Genomic DNA, 23827 nt, shown 5'->3' with positions numbered 1-23827 from the left:
TAAAATATTTGTGTTTTAGTTCAAAAGTCTATCCACTTATCAAATCACATTTTATTGGTCACATACACGCGATTAGCAGATGTTATTGCGGGTGTAGCGAAATGCTTGTGTTCCTAGCTCCGACAGTGCAGTAATATCTAACAAGTAATATCTAACAAATTACACAACATATACCCAATACACACAAATCTAAGTAGGAATGAATTAAGACTATATACATATAGACGAGCGATGTCAGAGCGATACGGACTAAAATACAGTAGAATAGTATAGAATACAGCATATACACATGAGATGAGTAATGCCAGATATGTAAACATTATTAAAGTGACTGGTGTTCCATTCTTTAAAGTGGCCAGTGATTCCTAGTCTATACCAAATGATCACATTTTGGCAGAAATTTGTAAATTACCTGGTAGTGTTTCATAACGCATTTATTCAAATGGTAGGTCTACACAGTGTTTGGTGTAATCTACTGAAGCAAACTACAGGGCCTAGTGGATTGTAATGAAATACCGCCATCTGTCGACAAAGATAAGAAAACTCATGCAGAATAATACAACCCAATTTATTTACATGAACTATATCTAGTTATTGAATCTGAAAACTACATTGTGAGCAATATTGTGTGAATATATTTCAGTGAACTGCACGTTTAACAGTTTCATGCCACATATAGCAAATATAATACAATCAAATATTATAGAACGGAATAATAATGTATTGAAACATTTATTTAAAAAATATGTTATTAGCGTTCATGAGAGAACTTAACTTGGGTGCAATGAGGTAGGGTGCACCATTATCACCACCCGTTGTCCTGCTAGATGAAGTTAGGACCCAGCAGCAGCTAATGAAAGTTGGGAGGAGTCAGCGATGCAAATTCGAGTGGTATAGTCATGAGCGCTCGTAAATATTACCGTTCTCCTCGCAGCAGGATATTATGTTGGCAGCACGATCGCTGATTTTTGTTAAAAATAAATTTAAAAAAAAGAGTCCCCCTGCAAAGACATGCTAGACTGGGAATATCACATTTATTTTTGCACTTTCTAAAGATATGCTGATATAAATAATACAATATAAAAAGTATGTCAAATTACCCATACATTTTTTCAAAGGTGATTGCAACCACCTTTGAAAAACGTTATTGATGACTTGACATTGTATTAATTTATACCAGAATGTCCTTAGAAAGTTTACACCAATACTGGTATGTTGAAAGCTATCTTGTAAGCTATATTTAAATAAATAATTGTAATAAAATACAAATATATGTAATTGGAATAACTCAATAGAGTCTGCAAAACTTAAATTAGGGTTTAATACAATGTGCTGGTGACTCATTACTCCACCACTCCATTCCATGCAATACAATACAATGTATATGGAATTACATATTTGTTTATAGAGAAGAAAAAAATATTCTGTGCAGAGGTAAAAGTGGGGTTGGGAATAATCAGTAGTAGAATTATTTTTCTCTATAAGCCAATATGTAATGTATAGGCCTATAATGTATTGCATTGCAGTGAATGGAACTGGTGGAGTAGAAAGTGCTATTGGGCATTTAGACCTCAGTCCCGCAAGTAATAACACCACATATAGATTCTACTGAGTATTCCCAACCCCACTTTTACCTCAGCACATAGAATAGTTCTCTCTACAGTCCAATGTTGTGAACATAACAATATGAACATTGTATTTTCGATAGTGATCTTAAATGTTTTTAGAAACATATTTGTAATTGTTTCCATAAAGTCATTCTTGCATTTGTTTGCATTTGCTTATAAGCGCAATAAAAACAGACATTGATAAAAAAGTAATATCTTTTGAATTACACTGAACAAAAATATAAATGCAATATATGTGCAATTGGCATAATGACTACAGGAATGTCCACCAGAGTTGTTGTTGCTAGAAAATTGAACGTTCATTTCTCTACCATAAGCCGCCTCCAAGTTCATTTTAGATAATTTGGCAGTACGTCCAACCGGCCTCACAACTACAGACCACGTATAACCATGCCAGCCCAGGACCTCCACATCTGGCTTCTTCACCTGCGGGATTGTCAGATGGGGAGGCAGGTGGTTGCTCAGGAGTATTTCTGTCTGTAATAAAGCCCTTTTGTGGGCCCCTGCCCAGTCATGTGAAATCCATAGATTAGGGCCTAATGAATGTATTTCAATTGACTGATTTCCTTATATGAACTGTAACTCAGCAATATCTTTGAAATTGATGCATATTGTTTATATTTTTAATCAGTATAATGAGGCACATTGTAATGTTTAGAAATGCGGGCCTTTAAACACGGGCACCGTCATAGATATCATCCTAACCAACTTGCCCTCTAAATACACCTCTGCTGTTTTCAACCAAGATCTCAGCGATCACTGCCTCATTGCCTGCATCCGTAATGGGTCAGCGGTCAAATGACCTCCACTCATCACTGTCAAACGCTCCCTGAAACACTTCAGCGAGCAGGCCTATCTAATCGACCTGACCCGGGTATCCTGGAAGGATATTGAACTCATCCCTTCAGTAGAGGATGCCTGTTTTTTTTTTTAAATGCCTTCCTCACCATCTTAAATAAGCATGCCCCATTCAAGAAATGTAGAACCAGGAACAGATATAGCCCTTGGTTCTCTCCAGACCTGACTGCCCTTAACCAACACAAAAACATCCTGTGGCGTTCTGCATTAGCATCGAATAGCCCCCGTGATATGCAACTTTTCAGGGAAGTTAGAAACCAATATACACAGGCAGTTAGAAAAGCCAAGGCTAGCTTTTTCAAGCAGAAATTTGCTTCCTGCAACACAAACTCAAAAAAGTTCTGGATCACTGTAAAGTCCTTGGAGAATAAGAGCACCTCCTCCCAGCTGCCCACTGCACTGAGGATAGGAAACTCTGTCACCACCGATAAATCCACTATAATTGAGAATTTCAATAAGCATTTTTCTACGGCTGGCCATGCTTTCCACCTGGCTACCCCTACTCCGGTCAACAGCACTGCACCCCCCACAGCAACTCGCCCAAGCCTTCCCCATTTCTCCTTCTCCCAAATCCAGTCGGCTGATGTTCTGAAAGAGCTGCAAAATCTGGACCCCTACAAATCATCCGGGCTAGATAATCTGGACCCTTTCTTTCTAAAATTATCTGCCGAAATTGCTGCAACCCCTATTACTAGCCTGTTCAACCTCTCTTTCGTGTCGTCTGAGATTCCCAAAGATTGGAAAGCAGCTGCGGTCATCCCCCTCTTCAAAGGGGGGGACAGTCTTGACCCAAACTGCTATAGACCTATATCTATCCTACCCTGCCTTTCTAAAGTCTTCGAAAGCCAAGACAACAAACAGATTACCGACCATTTCGAATCCCACCGCACCTTCTCCGCTATGCAATCTGGTGTCAAAGCTGGTCATGGGTGCACCTCAGCCACGCTCAAGGTCCTACACGATATCTTAACCACCATCGATAAGAAACAATACTGTGCTGCCGTATTCATTGACCCGGCCAAGGCTTTCGACGCTGTCAATCACCACATCGGCAGACTCAATAGCCTTGGTTTCTCAAATGATTGCCTCGCCTGGTTCACCAACTACTTCTCCGATAGAGTTCAGTGTGTCAAATCGGAGGGCCTGTTGTCCGGGCCTCTGGCAGTCTATGGGGGTGCCACAGGGTTCAATTCATGGGCCGACTCTTTTCTCTGTATACATCAATGATGTCGCTCTTGCTGCTGGTGAGTCTCTGATCCACCTCTACGCAGACGACACCATTCTGTATACTTCTGGCCCTTCTGTGTTAACTACCCTCCAGACGAGCTTCAATGCCATACAACTCTCCTTCCGTGGCCTCCAACTGCTCTTAAATACAAATAAAATAAAACTAAATGCATGCTCTTCAACCGATCGCTGCCTGCACCTGCCCAGCATCACTACTCTGGACGGTTCTGACTTAGAATATGTGGACAACTACAAATACCTAGGTGTCTGGTTAGACTGTAAACATCAAACATCTCCAATCCAAAGTTAAATCTAGAATTGGCTTCCTATTTTGCAACAAAGCATCTTTCACTCATGCTGCCAAACATACCCTCGTAAAACTGATCATCCTACCGATCCTCGACTTCGGCGATGTCATTTACAAAATAGCCTCCAATACCCTACTCAATAAACTGGATGCAGTCTACCAAAGCTCCATATACTACCCACCACTGTGACCTGTACGCTCTCATTGGCTAGCCCTCGCTTCATACTCGTCGCCAAACCCACTGGCTCCAGGTCATCTACAAGACCCTGCTAGGTAAAGTTCCCCCTTATCTCAGCTCGCTGGTCACCATAGCAGCACCCACCTGTAGCAGGCGCTCCAGCAGGTATATCTCTCTGGTCACCCCCAAAGCCAATTCCTCCTTCGGCCGCCTCTCCTTCCAGTTCTCTGCTGCCAATGACTGGAACAAACTACAAAAATCTCTAAAACTGGAAACACTTATCTCCCTCACTAGCTTTAAGCACCAGCTGTCAGAGCAGCTCACAGATTACTGCACCTGTACATAGCCCATCTATAATTTAGCCCAAACAACTACCTCTTCCCCTACTGTATTTATTTATTTTGCTCCTTTGCACTCCATTATATCTACTTTGCACTTTCTTCCACTGCAAATCTACCATTCCAGTGTTTTACTTGCTATATTGTATTTACTTCGCCACCATGGCCTTTTTTGCCTTTACCTCCCTTGCTCACTTTGTATATAGACTTATTTTTCTACTATATTATTGACTGCATGTTTGTTTTACTCCATGTGAAACTCTGTGTTTGTTGTATGTGTCAAACTGCTTGCTTTATCTTGGCCAGGTCACAATTGTAAATGAGAACTTGTTCTCAACTTGCCTACCTGGTTAAATAAAGGTGAAATACATTTTTAAAAATCTGAAGGATTTTATTAAAGTACAAAGTGACGTCATCGTTTGTGCTGCTGGCAGAATACTAGTCTTGAAAATGAATTACTGAGCCTGCTATAATCTCGTCGAATATCACATAACCACTCGCCTGCGATGTACGGATGCGAACTGAACGATTATGTAAAGTTCTGACACATTTGAATGAATTGATAATTGCTAACAAGTCCTGCCGGAGAGTTGATCATGCTGAAAATGAAGCGTCCCATTCGAACGGCGGAAGGAGACCATACCGTTGAAGACGAGCAGGAAAATACCGATTGCAGCAGTCACACTGTTGATTCGGTTCCATATTGTGGTGTGAGGTTCAAACATTCAACGTGGGAGTCAAATCGCCAGTGGCAAATTGACAACAAGGCTGTGTTTGAGTGGTTCAGCTTGCACCTCAGCCCAGCGAAGCGGATATAATTTATGTACGGACTACTTCATATGTGTCAACCACTTGAGATTCGCTTTTTGGGATCATGTCTTGAGGATCTTGCACGGAAAGAGGTCCACGTCTTCCGGGACTTTGAGATAACAGCAAACTGTCAAACCGACTTGGCCCTCCTTAAGGACGTTGGCGACCCTGTTGTGCGTTCCAAACTACTTGTCTATCTGTCACTTTTGCGATCTGGAAACAGAATGTGCGGACACACTGTACGGTGCTTTGAGCCATATAGATCCAGTGCTATACTTAAATACTTATCATGGCGTTCCATTATCTCCACGTGGTGGGAACACTGAGAATTGACCTGATCAACACTGCCTTCGCGAGGGTGGAATGGAGTCTGGGAGATTGGTGCATCCCAGCGGGACTCCACTGGAGACAGAGTCGGGTTCCCTGGAGCACTTGGCGCTGCTTTTCACCATGGCCTCACTATACCCTGCGTTGCCTTTTTAGCAGAGGGATACTGTCAGACACCAGTTGGATAATGTGTAACTGGTCATAGAGGAGAGAATGGATTGCCACAAAGGCATGAGTTTCCAGGTAAACACCACTTGACAGTGGCATGTTTATAGTGACCGCCTTTGTAAACAAACTCGTAGTGTTTGCGACCGCGGGAGGGGGGGCTGTCTTGTAATTAGAGTTAATAGTCTCCGGATTACGCGTATTCCCGTGATTGACTGAAGTGCAGCTCAAGAGTGAATTGAAGGTGGCTTCCTCATTTTATCACCTCTCCTTAAATTAGCTTCTTAGCTACCTCACTCCTTATGGTCACGGCCCTGATTGTAACTGGGCAGGTGAAAGTAGCTAACTCCTGATTGGCTTCCACCACATTTACTATCCAATGTCATTAGATCATTACAGGTGAGGAAACGACAAGAAAGCCAGTGAAGGCACTGGTACTGTGACTATTGAGATGCATCCCCTGGGGGCCTCAAGACTTTCTCGACAGTTACTTTGACAAGAATTAACTACATGTATTATTAAACAAGGACCACCCCTTTTTCTAAAATGTTACTGGCCACTTTAGCCATAGGAATGAACAGATTACGTTTTAATTAGTCTAAATAGAATCAAATATTCTCCATTTCAGCCATCTTAGTTTAGATGGCACAATGTAGCATTTTATTCCTGGTAAAGTGGGGCCAAATAATTGATGTAGGAATATACTGTAATAACATGTACTGTGAATAGGCTTGTAGGTTTAGTAAAGAAGTTCAAACCTTTCATGCCAAGTAGTAATGCAAAGTACTGTTTCATTTCCAAGAACAGTCTTGAATGCATGGCCATATGACTACAGACTGAGTTCATTGCGCTGTCAAAAAAGGACAGACACCATAGACTTTGAATGAAGAGCACTTTCTCAATTTGCCTTGGGGCAATTCCACATAATGGAATTATGCTGAGACTCCGATTTACCAATTTAAAATGTTTGCCAAACAAAAAACATTGATTTCAAAGTTTAACAAAACCATACAACTCTATGCACAATGACTAATTTGAACAATTTACACAGTAAAGCAAACAAAAACATTTACTGGAAAAACTGTGCAGATGCAAAGTTTGTTAATGTTATGGCTAGGCGTTCTGCTAGCGGTACACCTCGACAACATCCGGTGAAATTGCAGAGCGTCAAATTCAAAATACAGAAATACTCATAATAAACATTCATAAAAAATACAAGTGTTATACATCGGTTTAAAGATGAACTTCTTGTTAATCCAGCCGCTTTGTCAGATTTCAAAAAGGCTTTACGGCGAAAGCATACCATGCAATTATCTGAGGACAGCGCCCCGCTTACAAAAGCATACAAACATTTTCCGGCCAAGTAGAGGAGTAATGAAAGTCAGAAATAGCTATAAAATTAATCACTTACCTTTGATCTTCATATGGTTGCACTCATAAGAGTACCTGTTACACAATAAATGTTCGTTTTGTTCGATAAAGTCCATCTTTAAATCCCAATAACTCCGTTTTGTTGGTGCGTTTTGTTCAGTAATCCACTGGCTCAAAGGTGGTCACAACGGGCAGACGAATACATCCTAATAGTACTGGTAAAGTTCATCGAAACATGTCAAACGATGTTTATAACTAATCCTCAGGTTGTCAATTATCTAAATAATTGATAATATTTCAACCGGACAATAGCGTATTCAATAGAAAGGAAAAACAACGAACGGCACGCATCTGTCGCGTGCGCGAACCAGCTCTGGTTCATTCTACAGTCCACTTACAAAATGGTCTCATTCTTCCTAATTTTTCAGAAAACAAGCCTAAAACAATGTCTAAAGACTGTTGACATCTAGTGAAAGCCATAGGAACTGCAATCTGGGTCCTAACCCATTACATACTGTATAGGCATTCAATAGAAAACTACACACATCAAAAATATCCCACTTCCTGGATGGACTTTTCTCAGGTTTTCCCTGCTATATCAGTTCTGTTATACTCACAGACATTATTTTAACAGTTTTGGAAACTGTAGAGTGTTTTCTATCCAAATTTACCAATTGTATGCATATCCTAGCTTCTGGGCCTGAGTAACAGGCAGTTTACTTTGGGCACCTCAGTCATCCAAACTTCCAAATACTGCCCCCTATCCCAAAAAAGTTAACAGAATTGCAGTAAAATATCCCTCTGTTATTCTGTTACCAAACTTTGTATCACAGTTCTTTCTGTAATTGTGTTTTTGTAAAATGTTCAGTGGAAATTGTCAAAAGTAGTCCTTGTGCATAGAGTTGTATGGTTGGTTAAACTTTGAAATCAATGGTGTTGGTTTGGTATACATTTTAAAGTGAAACATCTGACTCTGTAATTCCGTTACCGTGTAATTGCCCCTTGTGCACCAGGAGAATAGAGAGAGAGTTTATCTGGCTTTAGCAGACATTCTGGCCATGGCTACTGTGTCTTCTGTCATCTTGTCCACAGCAGCTAGCTACAGTAGCCTATATGAATGGGAACACCCAGCATTCTTGTTTATGATTGCATTGTGATCTAACTTTGCATTGTGTTGGAGAAACCTCTCTCTCTCTGTCATCCAGTGAAAAAGCCAAGAGTTTTAATGAGACACACACCCTCTTGCTCATGTCTGGCTGGCTGACTGCTCTCTTAAAGGGGCATTCTGTAATTCCGTTTTGGCTGGCTATCAGCATAATGACTTGTCTCGTTCAGACAGTTAGTTAGCCTACACTTTCCTGTGGATTGGCAGTATTTCTAATCCAAATGGAGATGATTTATGAATAGAAATTAAACTGAAAAGAAAAAGTTATTCTCAAAGCATGCGGAGAGGAGGAAATTAGTATTGGTTCCAGTTCAGTGCTGTAAGGGGACAGTTGTTTGGTGGGACTATGTTTGAAAGGTATTTCACTGTACTTGTGCATGTGACATTGAAACTTGATTGGGGGAGAAAGCACAATTGCATGCTAAACCATCAATCTCTTCACTTTCCTGGGTGCAGCAGAAGCAGCATGCCCTTCGAAGGCAGGATCTCAGCCCCAGGAGCACTGACATGGGTCAGTCGGCCTGCTGTATTCCCAATCAGCTCCCCAACAGGACATCATCCCAGAGAGAAGGTAGTCTCAATCCTGTTTGTCATGGTGTCCTCTGAGGTCTCTCATTCCCATGTTGAGAGGAGTGTTCAAAGCAAGATGTATTTGAGCCTAGTGCATTTGAGGTGAAACAAGAGACCCAAACTATCAGATATGATACAATAGACAGGATACATTTTACATTTCTGTATTTTGAACAGTAATCAAAATGACATTTGGATGAACACAGTGGCATACTGCAGTTTTGTGGAAAACGGATAACTTCCTGCAATTCTACACATTTTGTCATGGGGCAAAGAGAAAAATTTGCAAAATGTTTCTGTTTTAAAGCAAATTTCCTGCAAAAAAAAGTTTTTTATTGTTCATGCAATATTTTATGCCCCATGGCAATCTGAAGCCCAGGACCCAAAAATGTCCGTTTTATAGCTAATCTCATGCTATTTTACACATTTTGCCATGAGGCTGAGAGAATATTTTACATGTAATTTTAAAGATAATTTGCAGGTGTATGGATAAACAGCAATTAATTGCTCAAGAAAATAACCCTGGTCTTCTCTCTTCTTGCAGAAGTTCACATTGACAAGATTGTGCTAAAGAGGATATCTTGGAACCGAGTAAACAGTGAATACAGTATTGAGGTATTTACTGTAGGTTTGTGTTTGGACTCTGTGCCTTGGTATGTTATTTTCCTGTGTATTTTATTCTTATACATTTTGAGGCATACCCGCTGAAGGATCTAGGTATACTTTATTTTTTATTAGGCGTATATATGGTGGGCCACCAGATTACTTCGTGCTCCCTCCCATTCAAATGATGGCACTGACAAAACGTTTGTCCTGAGCTTCAGATTGTTCATGCAATATTGTATATTTTTGGGGTATTTTTTTTTCTCTGTAAATCATGCAACGTTCTCTTACAACATCTGGACAGGCAGAGATCTAAGACTTTGCCTGGCCCTTAATCAATTGGCCCAGCGTCGTCTGGATTAGGGTTTGGCCGGGATAGGCCGTCATTGTAAATAAGAATTTGTTCTAACTGACTTGCCTAGTTTAATAAAGGTCAAATAAAAATCAACAGTCAGGACTGTATGGCCAGGCATCATTATGTCAGGCAGGACTGTGCTGAGGAATCCGTGAGGGGGAGGATGAGAGCAAGACAGAGAGCCAGGTTAAATAGGACAGCAGGAAGGATTGCACCCTCCTATTCGCATGCTGTCCTCCGTTGCATGAGAACACAATCTGGTGGAAATATGTCCTAGATCGTTTGCCACTCTAAAACATCTGCCGTGACTGTTTTTACAAGCCTGCGGCGGCATCATATCAGCCTGTAAAAACGTAAAGTCTTCAATTTAGACTAGAGGGTTGAAGGACTTGAGGTTAGCTCCAAGATTTTACTCATGAGAGGGGTCATCTTGACTGCTTTCGCTCAGATAGCCGTAGTAGTAATAAAATAGACTAATATCTGACCAAGGTTGTCCTTATCTGTGGACTAGTCATGTAGCTTGTTGAGTAGCTAGAACAAACTAAACGGTTCAGATCAGATCTGCGTTATGTGGATAGCAAGATAGGCTATATTGAGGAGACTTCTGAATAACACCAGTTAAAGGAAAAGCCCACACAAAAACTATATTTTGGTATTTGTTTCATTAATCCATTGTTGACATAGTCCCAAACATTTTTGTATGTCACCAATCAAGTTGAAGATGTACAACTTTCAAAATACAGAAATCATCCCTTTATGATGCATTTTGTGTCGTGATGCAAAATAATAATGAATTTTATTTTTCTGCTTAGTCTGCTCTACAGAGACAGTGGTACTGAGTGTGCACTAGTGTGACTGTGTGGAGGTGTGTCACTGATATGAATGTCGAAGCTAGTTGATGATGGTCTATCTATGTGGATGGGCTGAATGAAGTGAGGGATTTTTATAGGGGATTTCCCTTGGTCTATGGGAAAGACATTTTGTCAGTCGAGAGGATTGTGTCCAACAGGGCGTAGATAGAACCTCGCTTTCCAGTTTTTATGGGTGGTATAGAAGTAGTAGGGTTTAAAATGTTATTGAACCCTACTGTCTTATAGCCTACTTGAAAAGGATGCACTAATATAGCAGTTAAGAGGCACTGTACAGCCTGTGTTAGAAATCAACTGGCACATTCTTGGCTGAAATGTGGAAGGGGAGGGGACAGTGATAAAATGTTGCCAGCCAGTGCTAGAAACACACAAACACACACTAGAGAGAGGGGTGGCTTGCTGGGCAGTGCCATCTGCTCCGCTGGGCATGGTGTATTAGTATGTTAAAGAGACGAGAACATGATCTTCAGCACAGGATGCACGTCACTCTGTCTACTCTAGGCCTGCCCTAGTTGTACAGGCTAATCTTCGTTGTGTTGTGTTGAGAGTAGCCTGTACAACTAGAGCATGCCTGTGCTGAGCTCTACAGAGTTTGGTGTAAAACAATGCTGTGAGAGGTAGCCTAGGCTTTGTCTATTTACTAAGCCTAGGCTACCTCTCACAGTGCGTGCCACTGGGGATGTACTTTGCCGGACATGCTAGCTGTTTTCGGCGGCACATCATCACTTCAAACGCATTCCGTCGTGGTGTTATCGGTTGGCCTACTACTACTAGTAGTACCGGTAAAATGTAAGTTATGAATCGTAAATCACCATACAGCTGACACACTTTGATATCATCAATCATTTTTAGTTCAATTTGGTTGTCCAAAATACTATCAGCTTGCACTGCGTCTTTGCTGCTGATTGTCCTGATCTCTGGCCAGTCAATTGGTTAAATGACATTGTTGTTTCGTCTATTAATCGCTTCTAATAGACCTGAAATGATGCAATAACCATGAATTCAACCGACTGTTTGTTTATAATGAGGGACGTTTAACCTGAACACACAAATAGTAGGAATTTGCGCTGGCTTCAGCCATGACTGCATGAGAGAGAAATGAAACTTCTGCACGTCGCCTGCAGGTGCGAGCGTGTGTTTCACTGTCCAATCCCAGGCTCGAACATGATCTGAGGCCGTTTGGTCTCTTGGGCATCAAATTGGGAAAGCCTCAAGGGAGAGCAGACAGTGCATTATAAACAAAGAGACGCATATATTGGCCAAAAAATAATATATATATATATATATATATTTTTATAATGTTTTTTTTTTGGTGTGTAGAGAAAAGTGAGGTAGGGCATCCGTTAAACAGTAATTCAACTTTGTTTGGAAGATGCACTATGCAGAAATCGCTCAGCCATTTCCTGGATGCTAAAATTCTAATAGTTCGCCTGATTTCCGTTTATGTGATCAAACAAGCAAGTATAGTGTAGAGAATCATTGTACCATCTATACCGCTGGGAAATATCTTTTCCATAACCAAAAATATTGTTACTCTGTGGTGTACAGGGTAGAGTAGAGACTGCCAGTCTGTGAAAGAGCTGTTTTTAAATTGACACAATACCTGTTAGCAAAGGTGTCAGCTAGAGATTACGTGCAGGAGCTTGCAGGGATTTGTAGTTTTGCATGGTCTACTTTAATGCTAATTAGTATTTTCAAATCTGAGAGTAAATAGAGCCGAATATATTGATAAAAGTGACCTTGTCCGAGAGAGATTTACACGCTTATGAAAACGTCACACCAGGGTAAGCCTACATGAAACACAGACTTTACTTTAAGTGTTTCTAAAATACACTATGGGAAAAATGTATGATTGGAGCCATTTCCATATTTGACCGCTAGGTTTTATGGGTATTATGACTCATACTGTGGTACTCTATTGCATCATGCTGTCAAAAGCAATGTATCAGATGTGTGTTTAGTAAAGCATACTTATGATGGTAATAGCCACTCTGCTGCCCCCAACCCCAACTTCTCCTTCCCTCCCCAGCTGGGGCGCCAGGTCTTCAGCAATGCCACCTCCCTCTCTTCCACCTCCCATCCATGTGCAGCACTGGATATCCCAGCCACCACAGCCAGGTCCAACACCAGAGCCACGCCACCACCCAGCTACCTTTCTACCCCCCTCCACCTCACACGGCCACCTCCACGCCACCTCCACGCCACTCCCACCACATGCTGGCCACCCAGGCTGGATACAACCTGCAGCAGATGACAGCTGCTCCCTTCAACAGCTTCTACATGCCCATGTTCTCTTTGGGACTGGGCACGGGCACGATGAAGAGCAGTGCCAACGTCTCTTGCTATAACTGTGGACTAAGCGGGCATTATGCCCAGGACTGCAAACAGCCCTCCATGGACGCCTGGCAGCAAGGTAATATTGGCCAGGCTAGTGGCAGAGAGAGGAGGTGAAGTCTCTCACGGAGATTCCTCATCCTTAGTTTCAGCATAGGAAGGCAAAGCTTTATTTGGTAACCTGTTTTTTTTTTACACAGCGTTTTGCACTGTCCAACATTTTTATGTCTGAAGCTGGATTGTCTGAATGAGCTCTACTAAATACCCAGGCCAAGTGTTAAACCATATTTTGATAGGACTGACTCTGAATCTGAAAGACTAGCATAGACTATAGACATCACATTTATTTCTTTAGGTTACTTGTTAGGCATGCGACACTGACAGACTCCTGTGTGTGTGTGTTTCAGGTGACTTTCGGCTGAAGTACACGGACCCCCACTCCTTTGAAGCAGACCAAACTGACGGACATGAGAGGGGACCGAGGCAATGCTTTGTTTCTCACTACAGTAAAGATTCCAGAAAATGTTTTCATGGGTTGAGTTTTTCACCAATTGTATTACTTTGCAAATATGCTGACTTGTTTCTCTGCAGAGAATGGAATCCTGTATCATTCTCAGACTTTTCAGAGGACGGTGGTATTTTGCACTGGAGACAAGTACAAGACAGGCTCACGTTTTCAGACTAGTCCACTTCTTTAAAGAAAGAGACCCACGTCTTTAAATGGTGTGGTGGTAAACTTGCATTTAATAAGGATTAATGGATTGACTGAAGGTTGTTATATCCACATTTCAAAGCAGGTCTTTTTAGTACATTTCAATTCTTACAGAATCTGCCTTTGGTTCAAGTCATTATACGTTAGGCTAAGTAGCCTATATCACCAAAAGCATTTTATGTCTTCAAGTCTCGGTTCCCCCTGTCAGTTCTTTCATAGGTTAGCACTTGTAATGGGAGGGAAGGTAGAAAAGGTGGTTGGACAATACCTTAGTGCCTCACAGAGAAAAGATGGAGAGGGTTTTACATTTGAGTCATTCAGCAGACGGCCTTATCCAGCGCGACATACAGTTTCTTACTTTTTTGTATTATCTCATAGGTGTTCAAAATGCAAGATACAGTTTCAAAGCAGCTCCTAGTTAACCAGCTAATTTTCATTTTATTTATTTGAGAACAAAATATGTGAAGAACCTCACGCTCTTATTTTTGGGGGATTGTCATAAAGCGGGGAAATGATGCATGGTTTATAAGATAAAGTATGTATGTCATAATTAGGTTTTTGACAGAATATGCTGAATGCTGTATTTGATTTGTTTTACAAGCTAATGGTATTCCATTTGAGGGAAATTTTGTTTGAAAAAAGTAAGTTTTATTGCCGTTTGTTACCACTTGATATAATGTGAAGCGTGTATTAAGTCAATCATGTCTCATTCATGATGTTAATGCTACTGCTGTTTGGTTTGTTTCCTGGGGGCAAAAATGCACTAATTTGTGTGTATGTGAGTGGGTCATGTCCCCAATGCTCTCAGGCAATGAGAGGACTCTTGTGGTTGTATCCCTTGAGCGTCTCTCCTCTAGGAAGAGATTTATTGAGGTCCAAATCAACTGTAGTCACCGGCCAGAAGGTGGCAGTGTATGTCAAGTGTAGATATCAATGTTGTACTTAAAGAACCTGTATTTGATGAGAACAGTATTTATAGTAGGAGCAGTAATTATTATTTTATTTTTTTATATTGAGTCCAGGTTGAAAATAATACTGATCAGAAAGAGGGGTTTCTGCATTTTAACATTGCATAGAACTATATCAAATCATCAATGTCTAGGGGAAGAAATCTTATTTAATCTCAGAACAATCCCATATATTCAATATTCTGTGCAGATTTATGGAGCATAGTAAAATGTGTAAGCCAGAGACATCTAGATATAACTAAGGCTATTACTTATTTCACTACATTGGCAACAATTCAATGTAACAAGCAGAAAACAGAATCAACCTGCCAACCATTGAAAATGTATTCTGTATACCAAATGCATTGATCATGCTTCGTCTGTCACTTAAATTCATCTGTTGTAGCCTATTTAGATCATGACTGAAGCCAGTGAAACCCTGTTGACCAGACACAGTATACTGTTAGCACTAGGAGATTTTCTTGGAATACTCAAGTCAAAGCAAGGTTTTAGTAGCCAGCCATTGGCAGTGTGTAAAGAAGAGTGGTGGATCAGTTGAGTGACTGATGACTCCGTGATAGAGCTGCCAGGGGCGCGTTCAGCAGGATGGAACGTTCAGATAGAAATAGGCTATGTAGAGTAAAGAATCACATCAGCTCTATTCATGGCCTTTCTATCTGCAACGTTCGAGAACGTTCGGCCCAGTAGTCTCGTTTGAACCCGGCGTGTATGTCATCCAGGGTTTTTCGGGTTGCTGATGCGTGTGCCATGCAAGAGCACAGGTTGGCGTGCTCCAGTCAGCTGCAGCCCTGCATAGTCTTGTTTCCAGTCACAGCATGGCAAACGCAGCCCTCTTATTGGACCACGCTGAAGCATATGGAGGAAACGGAAAGACATGTTTAGTATCCCCATCATACCTGATCCCGTATCAACTGTAAACTTAATGTTAAGTGTGGGACAACCTCATTTTAATTCTAATGGAAGTATACAAATGACATTTATATCTCAATATCACAAAGTTACCCGTTTCAAATCTAACACCAATCACAGCTTGGAATGGGTGTTTCTAAGCTCACAGAGCCAATGGGACAGAGCCCATAGTAATTAGGAATGGTCACACAACATTCTGATGGGATAACTAACACCACTGAAAAGCTGGCCCCACCCCTCCCCTGCAGCTGTCACTGTGGTTCCCACCTCTCCGTCCACTAGGCTGTGCTACCTTTACCCAGGGTGATGTGCTACCCTACCCAGCGTGATGTGCTACCCTACCCAGGGTGATGTGCTACCCTACCCAGGGTGATGTGCTACCCTACCCAGGGTGATGTGCCACCCTACCCAGGGTGATGTGCCACCCTACCCAGGGTGATGTGCCACCCTACCCAGGGTGATGTTCTACCCTACCCAGGGTGATGTGCCACCCTACCCAGGGTGATGTGCCACCCTACCCAGGGTGATGTGTCCCCTCTGGCTGTTTGTGCCTTTCCCCTTCTGCTGCTCGGTTAGTCACAACAGATAGCGTGCAGCCTGATTAAACATTTAGAGATATTACACAGGCAGGGAAAGAGTACCCATACCTCTTAAATCAAGAGGCAGCATGCTGCAACAGAGTCACACACGGAGAGGGAGCAAGATTAATGAATGAGATCTCGATCGTATTGTTGTGAGGAAGGATGCAGTAGGGCAGGCAGACAGGTGCTTCTGCAAAGTAATGTCTTAACTGAAGCTTTTTCACAGCGGGCCTCAAATGAGCTCAGCCAACCAATTCAGGGTTTCCATGTGTGAGTGCACTGTGCAGTAGTTTGGCATGTTTCAGCGTGTTAACACCTCTCCCTGACAGAAGAGTAAATTAGGAAAACAGACTGACGGGAAAGGATTTATTTAACAGATGTTCTAACAGACATTCAGCATCACGCACTGACAACGTTTCTTACTGGAACAATTTCTGTACATGGAGGGGTGGGTGGTAAGTTCCCATTTCAGTAACAAAACCGCTTGTTAGTGTTCGACGGTTGTTTCATCAAGTATCATACGCTTACAGATCCTCAAGGACTACAGTCCAAGCCTTTCATCGGATGTCAGTGGAATCGGATTCACAAGTGCAAAAAGTGACAAATCTGGATTCGGTGATTTTCTGCAGTCTTTGTGCCTTGTGAGCCAGGGTCGTAATCTCTAGGCACCAAACAACAAACCGGGAGGGACTATCTGAACTTGTCCAAAAAGGAATGCTTGTTTTCGTTTTCTGTTGCAAAACATTTTGCTACGTTGTGCATTAATGAATACGACCCAGGTGTATCTCTCCATCTTTCTCCAGACTGGTCATTTATTTCAGCAGTTTGTTGGCAGTGGCGGCCATAGAGGAGGACATGGAGGTCATGGTCACGGTGGGGACGGTGATGTCCTTGAAGATGGGCTGGGTGATCCCAGCGTAGGTAGGCTTATTCTGGTTCAGCGTCTCCATGATCATCTGCTTCATATCTCGGCTGGCATCCCCTCTCATCGCCAGTAAGGCCACGATGTGCTCCTCCCTATGGGCCAAAAGAGGACAGACAATCAGACACCTATGATAGCAATGGCTATCATAGAAAATCTATAGTAGTAACGAAACATCGTATACGTCTGGAGTAACTACAGCCAAAATTGTTCTATCGAAAACCATGATACCCCACTGAACACACAGGCTAGATGGGTATGATCTGACCTGATGTCAGGGTATTTGGACACCAGCGTGGAGACCTCCAGGTAGAGCAGGGTGGGGTCTGTGAGTTTGAACACCTCGGCTATAGCAGCGATGGCATCACACAGCCGGTCAGTCTCCTCACCCTGGAAGAGGACAGAGACAGTAACTCAAAGCATTACAAACACACACTTTTATACTAATTACTGTAACAGTGGATGAAATTATCAGAGAAAAGTAGTCTTCATTACATCAAAATGACTGAAGGAATGAAACGTACAGTAAAACATCAAGAGTCAGGGAATTTAGGACTCTAATTCAGTGTTTCCCAAACCTGGTCCTGGAGTCCCCCCAACAGTACAGTTTCTTTGTAGCCCTTGACAAACACACCTCATTCAGCTCATTGAGGGCTTGATGATTAGTTGAATCAGGTGTGCTTGTCCAGCTTTACAAAACACATGTGTACTGTTGGGGTACTGGAGGACCAGGGTTATAATTGACTAAAAAAGTATCAAGATGCCAGTGATTTCTAATCCAGATTTCTTTAGGGGGGAAAAAATCTTCCAGTAGCAGGTTGATGTAAAACCACTCACAGCAGTGAGTTTCCTGAAGAGGAACTTGAACTGCTCAGCCTCCTTAATCATCCTGTCTGCTCCCTCCCTCCTCTCATCTGCGTTCTTAAAGGTGATCCGTTTCTGCATCACAGCCTTGATATACTCCACCACCACCCTGCGATGGGCCTCGCTGGTCATCTCCTAAACATATCACACAACACACTCAGTCACATACACAGGATGTACATGCCAAACTTCTCTCGGTATGGATTTCTCCATATCAATCAATTGGCCAAGCCTTTAATTTGATGATATCAATTGATTGATTTCACCATGTACCGTATTGAAAGGCTTCTTGATCTTGGCAAAATCGTTGAAGTAATCCTCGACTGTCACACAGATAGTGTCCACTGCATGGGTCCCAGTCAACCACTTCCTGGTCAGCAACTCATTGAGATGATGCTATTGAAATCAAAACCATGGAACGTTACCCCAACATCTACATACAACATAACCGGATTCATGGCAAACATTCTGACAGTCTATAAATATTAGACTAAGTTCTGACCTCCAAATCTAGGAAGACTTCATCCAATAGAAACTGGCAGCCATCTTTGGCCACGTCGTTCAGGGTCTTCTCTATGGCAGCGTCATTCTGGGTGGGCTCCGTAGATTTAAAGTATTTCTTCTTTAGACTGTTAATAGACTCCCTAGGAGCAGAAGTATGGTTAGGTACACATTAGCCACATTAGGTTAGAGACTGAAATATTTACAGAGAAATATCAATGGGACTCACTTAAATGTATGACAGTTGTTTATAATGGCGATCATGTATTGGACGTAGCACTGAGGGAGCAGCCGGTCTCTCAAGTGGTCCTCCTTGTAGGCAATCGCCTCTTCCCTGTACCTGAACAGAAATACAAGACAATTGTAGATGTCAAATACAGTATATCAGGGATGGAATGCTTTGTAACGCACCTTTACTGCCATCAATGTAAACGACTAAACACTACACAATTACTAACACAACATTATGAAACCCTCGTTACCTGACGAGAAATGAATTCATCTGTTTTAAACAGAGCTTCAGGACCTGCTCTTTGAATGTCTCATTGATCTGGGCTGCCACTTGGAGATTCTGCTCAAACATCTGATGAGGACAGAAGAACAAACACGTCAGATGATGACCCCCCCCCTTCCAATAGACTTAAAGTACACACTAGTGACTCACTGTAGTATTTATTCAGCCAATTCTAAGATCCCAATTTTGTTATATACACACATTGTCTGGTATAGTAACCTTACTGTAGTAGCAACTAGTCCACTTAACCTCTAACCCACAACTGGACTCAGGGTGATGCCCCAGAGAGGTGGATACTGGTTATACCTGGAAGACGATGGCAGGGAGGGTGGTCTGGTAGTACCCGTCTTGATCCGCCTCTGGTTCTGTCTCTTTAAACCAGTCCTTCTTGTCTGTCTCCAGAGCCTTGCGCAGCCAGCCAGTGATGTTGGACTGTTGAAGGGTGAGAGAGGGTCAGCCAGAGCCCTGTTACCTTTGTCTTTAACAATTCATGAAACATTTCATTAAAGGCGGATTCCCTTGTAAAGACTTCGAATGGCAAATCCAGGTTTACAGACGCGGAGACTAGGTTGTATATCTGACAAGAGCTGTCGTAGAGTATGTCACTGTTATCATAGTGTGTTGTCTGGACTTACAGTGAAGGTCTGGAGGTATTTGCTGAGCAGCTCATCCACCACCTCCTGAGGCAGCAGAGGATCCATCAGGTTGATGTCATACTCTGTCAGCAGCTCTGGGTGACCCATCATCTCCTCACTGGAACACAAACACAGTGGGGTGTAGGAATACTGCAAGAGAACCCTGACTGTACTATACTGTTCGTGGAAATTCATATGTTGCATGTCTTTTAACGTAACAGACCGACAGACAGCTACAGACAGACCTACACACCATGGCATGCTCGTGCACATACCTGGCGGCTGGCGGGGATGGTTTTAATTGCCCCCCCCCAAGTTTTTTGAACAATGTGCAATTTTTATTTGTCGGACATTTTAAGACTGTAAAAACACCAAGAAATCAGCTCCAAGTGATTTTAATTTTAAGACATCTGTTCCCAAGTATTCGCACGCATAATAGAGACGTAACCGTATACAAATGTAAGCAAGATTTGAAATGACTATGTTTTAATCAAACATTATATCTGTTTGGGCTTCTTGCGGACAAATTGCAGTCCACAAATGATTTGTAATTATGTTCCGGCCCCCTGACCATCCCCTCCAGAAAAATTTAAAATTGGCCCTTGGCTGAATCTAGTTGACGATCCCTGACTTACGACAATGCCTGAATATAAATGATATACACAGATACCCATAAATATAGGCTACTCACAAGCAGTCACACATAAACACATACTCAGAAACACACACAAATTCACAGAAAATCAGAGTGAATATCTATAATTAAAACAGCATCAGCCAATCGGTGGTTGTGGTTTCCATGGTAGCCTAATGCACAGCAGGCTGATGCTCAAGTCATAATTGGATAGAAAGCTAGTTATTTGTGTTTTGAATGTGCCTAAGGGAGCTAGCTGTTCATTAATCTTTCTCTGTTCAATTCTGTTGTTGCATGCGATGTGCATTCATTGGATTATCCACACCAGTTTTGCTTAAATCACATGCCATGCCCTACCTCTTGTGCCTGGGGACTTTAGCTTTAAATATTGAGTTAATTGCTCTTTGCAGCACTTACAAGTCCTTCTCATATAAGGAGAGTTCAACAGTATTTCCGTGACTATGTTCCCCCTATATCATTTTAATGATTTTGACAGAGAGTGAAATAAGTTTCCTCTCCACACACACGCGAGATAAATTACCTCTCCACACAGACACAAGTTACCTCTCCATAGACACATGAGGAGAGAGGTTAAAATGGTGCAGGCCAACATTTTTACAATGGGAATACCTCCTCCTCTCTCTCCTTAGTGTTCAACTCTTCACATTGTAAATTCAAACAAGATATTCCTACAATGGAATGAACAGTATAACTATGACAACTAGGTCCATAAAGATATTCAGCAGCCTAAACTGGTTGCAGCAGCACAGAGCTAATGTACTACAACTCCTGCATATTGCACTCAGCTATGATTGGACTGGTGCCCAGTTATCACTGATGCGACAGCAGTCACAGAGATGGAAGATCAGAGCCTCACCTGTATTCAAAAAGCATGCTGATCTAGGATCAGGCTCCCCCTGTCCATATAATCTTATTCACTATTATCTAAAAGGCAAAACTGATCATGTATCAGCACTCCTACTTTGAAACTCTGTAAACACAGGCCAAGACAGGATACCTTTTGTATGTGTTGAGGACCCAGGTGAGGAGAGACACAATTTCATTGGCCTCCAGGTCTTCTGCAGCCAGCTCCTGCACCCGCATGGACACGGCATTGTGGTAGAGCTTAAAGAACCTGTCGAAGGTGTTGTAGTGTGGTGGGAAGCACTGCACCATCAGGTTCTTCACCACAATCAGGTCGTCCAGCACGTACTTCCTGGTGATCTCCAGCAGCCTCACCATCCACATCTTGTCTGCCTCGCGCGTCACCGACTGGCTGCCCTCGATGCGCGTGGTGACTGTGCCTTCCAGCACTTCAAACATTTTCTCTTTCCAGCTCTTGGGCCGGCCCGGGGGGATAAAGCCTGTCTGCTTCTTGCGGTCCAGCATGCGCCGGTCAATCTTCTCCTCACGCTCAATGATGCGCACCACTGAGACCAGCATGGTGGGGTCGCGGCGCACCGTGCCCATGGCGCGCTGCAGCACCATCCACAGCTGCTTGGCCAGGTCGTCAGACAGGCCCTGCACCGCGCCAAAGTAGTTGCGGATCAGGTTCATGTCGTGAGTGTTTTTGCTGTCCATTCGGTACTGCTCGTACATGAGGTCGTCCCGCGAACACTCAAGATCCATGAGTTTACGGTGGGCCTCTAGCAGCTCGGCCTGCTCAATCAGCACTTGGGTGTCTGCCACTATCTCAGGCACTGCACAGGAAGGGGATGATATACATTAATTAGATATTGTAACAATACAGTCAGTAATTACACAAATGCACAGCGAGACAACAATAACAGTTTCTAATTAAGTGGTATCTCTGAGGTATGTAGTTGTGTAGCGTACCTGAGAAGATATTCTTTAAGTTCTCGACGGCTGAGGCAAGCTGACTGTGTTGGACCACGGCGTCTTTTACATCTTTGAGGTTTTCAATAGTGTTGATACTCTGCCTCCAGTCCTTACTGACGTCTGCCAGGGAGTTCTGGATGTCCTTTACATCCCCAAGGGCATTGTGGAGCTGACTGAGACCTGTGCGGACCCCGTCCAACTGGGACTGGATGGCAGCCTGGGGAGAGTGATACAGACCATGTAAGGTGCTTCAGGCCAGAGCCATGTATTTACAATAAATATACATCTCTCATTCAGACAATAGTTAGGGCTTTATGAATAATAGAGCAGTACAGAATGTATTATGTCTTCTTAGAGTCATCATTTTCTACCTTCAGTCGGGCTTCTACTGAAGCTTTCTTGCGGGCCTCTCGCCGGCGATACTGCTCCACTTTGTCCAACTGGTCTGAGCGCTGCAGCATCCCTGCCACTCTCTGCACGGCCGTAGCAACCGCCTCCCTGTTCGTCTCCTCCATGACAACGACGGCAAGTTGTGTCTATCAAAGATCAAGATGTTCACGAAACTGAATTTTACACGTTGTGATTACGACCAAAATGTTGAAACGCCCTGTTGATAGGTCGATGACGTTATTAATCCGTTGGTACTGACAGTGTGTGGGGCGGGTGCTCATTGCATAGCAGGGTAACGTTAGCTAGACCAACAGTTAGCTAGCCTGCTTGTTAACGCTAGCAGCCTTGGCTAATGCTACTTAATATTGCTGGTATAAAATGTCAGCAAAACGTTAGCTAGCTACTACAAGCTGGAAGCAAAGACAACTGTCTCTCATAAAATGTATTTTACTGGAGTACAGTAACTATTGACTACCTAGCAAGCAGCGGCCCATTTGCAATCATGGTAGGCTTGCCATCTAGCAGCCAAACTAGCTAACGTTAGCAAGACAACTAGCTTTCTAACTAACGTTACCGAGGTCGACGAGAGGAAGGACACACACGGCCCAATCAGTAAACACAACGCTATCCCGTGTACAAAACACATTTGAGATGTAAAATGAACAAATCCAATATCTTACCAACTCCAAAAATCCGTTTGAATGAGTAAGAAGTCGTTCGATTAATATGATATTAATTCCAACACCACCAACTGCTCTTCCTGGTTGACAGTTCCCGAGCGCGCGCTCGAGAGGATCATCTGTGTGCAATTTTTGGCAGACTATGCAATTTCTCAATACTTCATTTTATGATCCCTTTGATTTTTCTACAAGTCAGTAGCTACTATGTGTAGGCGCATAAAATGTTTTTATTTCCCCAACTGTACTAAGCACTAAATGCAAAGAGTTTATTTGCAGACACATTCTCATAATAAATAGCATCGCTTTCTAGACCGGCATCCAGCATCGATTAAATTCAATAGGCGTCTAACATACAATTTTTATTTTTTTGGCACAATGAAATTATAAAACAGATGATACTATTTCGTTTATTTTAACACTGAGAACAATATTGTTTTCAGTGTTCAAATAAGAGTATTATCCGTTTTATGATATTGTGCCAAATAGCGTAATATTCTATGTTAGATGCCTATTGAATTTAATTGATATCTGAAACATGTGTATGACTGTAATCCTTCCTGAAAAATGTAGCCT

General features: G+C 42.4%; 2 protein-coding genes across 3 annotated transcripts; one reads left to right on the top strand and one right to left on the bottom strand.

The window, feature by feature from the left end:
- Window positions 1-10921: 10921 nt before the first annotated feature.
- Window positions 10922-15627, top strand: LOC106569217 (zinc finger CCHC domain-containing protein 2). Of its 2 annotated transcripts, none has more exons than XM_014140353.2 (3): window positions 10922-11560; window positions 12801-13184; window positions 13513-15627. In XM_014140353.2, exons 1-3 carry the CDS (start codon window positions 11467-11469, stop codon window positions 13788-13790), a joined length of 756 nt encoding a protein of 251 aa, XP_013995828.1. In that variant the 5' UTR covers window positions 10922-11466; the 3' UTR covers window positions 13791-15627. The 2 variants fall into 2 exon arrangements, with proteins under 2 accessions (XP_013995828.1, XP_013995829.1); XM_014140354.2 differs by lacking the exon at window positions 10922-11560 and adding an exon at window positions 12155-12555.
- Window positions 15628-16627: 1000 nt separating this feature from the next.
- Window positions 16628-23393, bottom strand: exoc3 (exocyst complex component 3). The gene is made up of 13 exons (XM_014140352.2): window positions 23255-23393; window positions 22556-22720; window positions 22182-22401; window positions 21364-22045; window positions 19712-19829; window positions 19383-19508; window positions 19045-19145; window positions 18792-18902; window positions 18564-18705; window positions 18335-18457; window positions 18035-18196; window positions 17466-17587; window positions 16628-17292 (listed from the first exon to the last, which is right to left on the bottom strand). Exons 2-13 carry the CDS (start codon window positions 22697-22699, stop codon window positions 17088-17090), a joined length of 2256 nt encoding a protein of 751 aa, XP_013995827.1. The 5' UTR covers window positions 22700-22720; window positions 23255-23393; the 3' UTR covers window positions 16628-17087.
- Window positions 23394-23827: the final 434 nt, after the last annotated feature.

This window comes from Salmo salar, chromosome ssa14 (genome assembly GCF_905237065.1).
Source record: "Salmo salar chromosome ssa14, Ssal_v3.1, whole genome shotgun sequence".
Classification (NCBI taxonomy): Eukaryota; Metazoa; Chordata; class Actinopteri; order Salmoniformes; family Salmonidae; genus Salmo; species Salmo salar.
Note: the sequence above shows the minus strand (reverse complement) of the source record. Positions and strands in the feature narration are given on the sequence as shown.

What these genes read in the sequence shown, in the direction of transcription:
- LOC106569217 (XM_014140353.2), top strand. Translation starts at nt 11,467, where the DNA reads ATGCTAGCTGTTTTCGGCGGCACATCATCACTTCAAACGCATTCCGTC. An exon ending in ACTAGTAGTACCGGTAAAAT is followed by an intron (nt 11,561 to 12,800) that starts GTAAGTTATGAA and finishes TTCCCTCCCCAG; the next exon opens with CTGGGGCGCCAGGTCTTCAG. An exon ending in CATGGACGCCTGGCAGCAAG is followed by an intron (nt 13,185 to 13,512) that starts GTAATATTGGCC and finishes TGTGTGTTTCAG; the next exon opens with GTGACTTTCGGCTGAAGTAC.
- exoc3 (XM_014140352.2), bottom strand. Translation starts at nt 22,699, where the DNA reads ATGGAGGAGACGAACAGGGAGGCGGTTGCTACGGCCGTGCAGAGAGTG. An exon ending in TCCCTGCCATCGTCTTCCAG is followed by an intron (nt 19,146 to 19,382) that starts GTATAACCAGTA and finishes TGTCCTCATCAG; the next exon opens with ATGTTTGAGCAGAATCTCCA. An exon ending in TCCAAATACCCTGACATCAG is followed by an intron (nt 17,293 to 17,465) that starts GTCAGATCATAC and finishes TTTGGCCCATAG; the next exon opens with GGAGGAGCACATCGTGGCCT.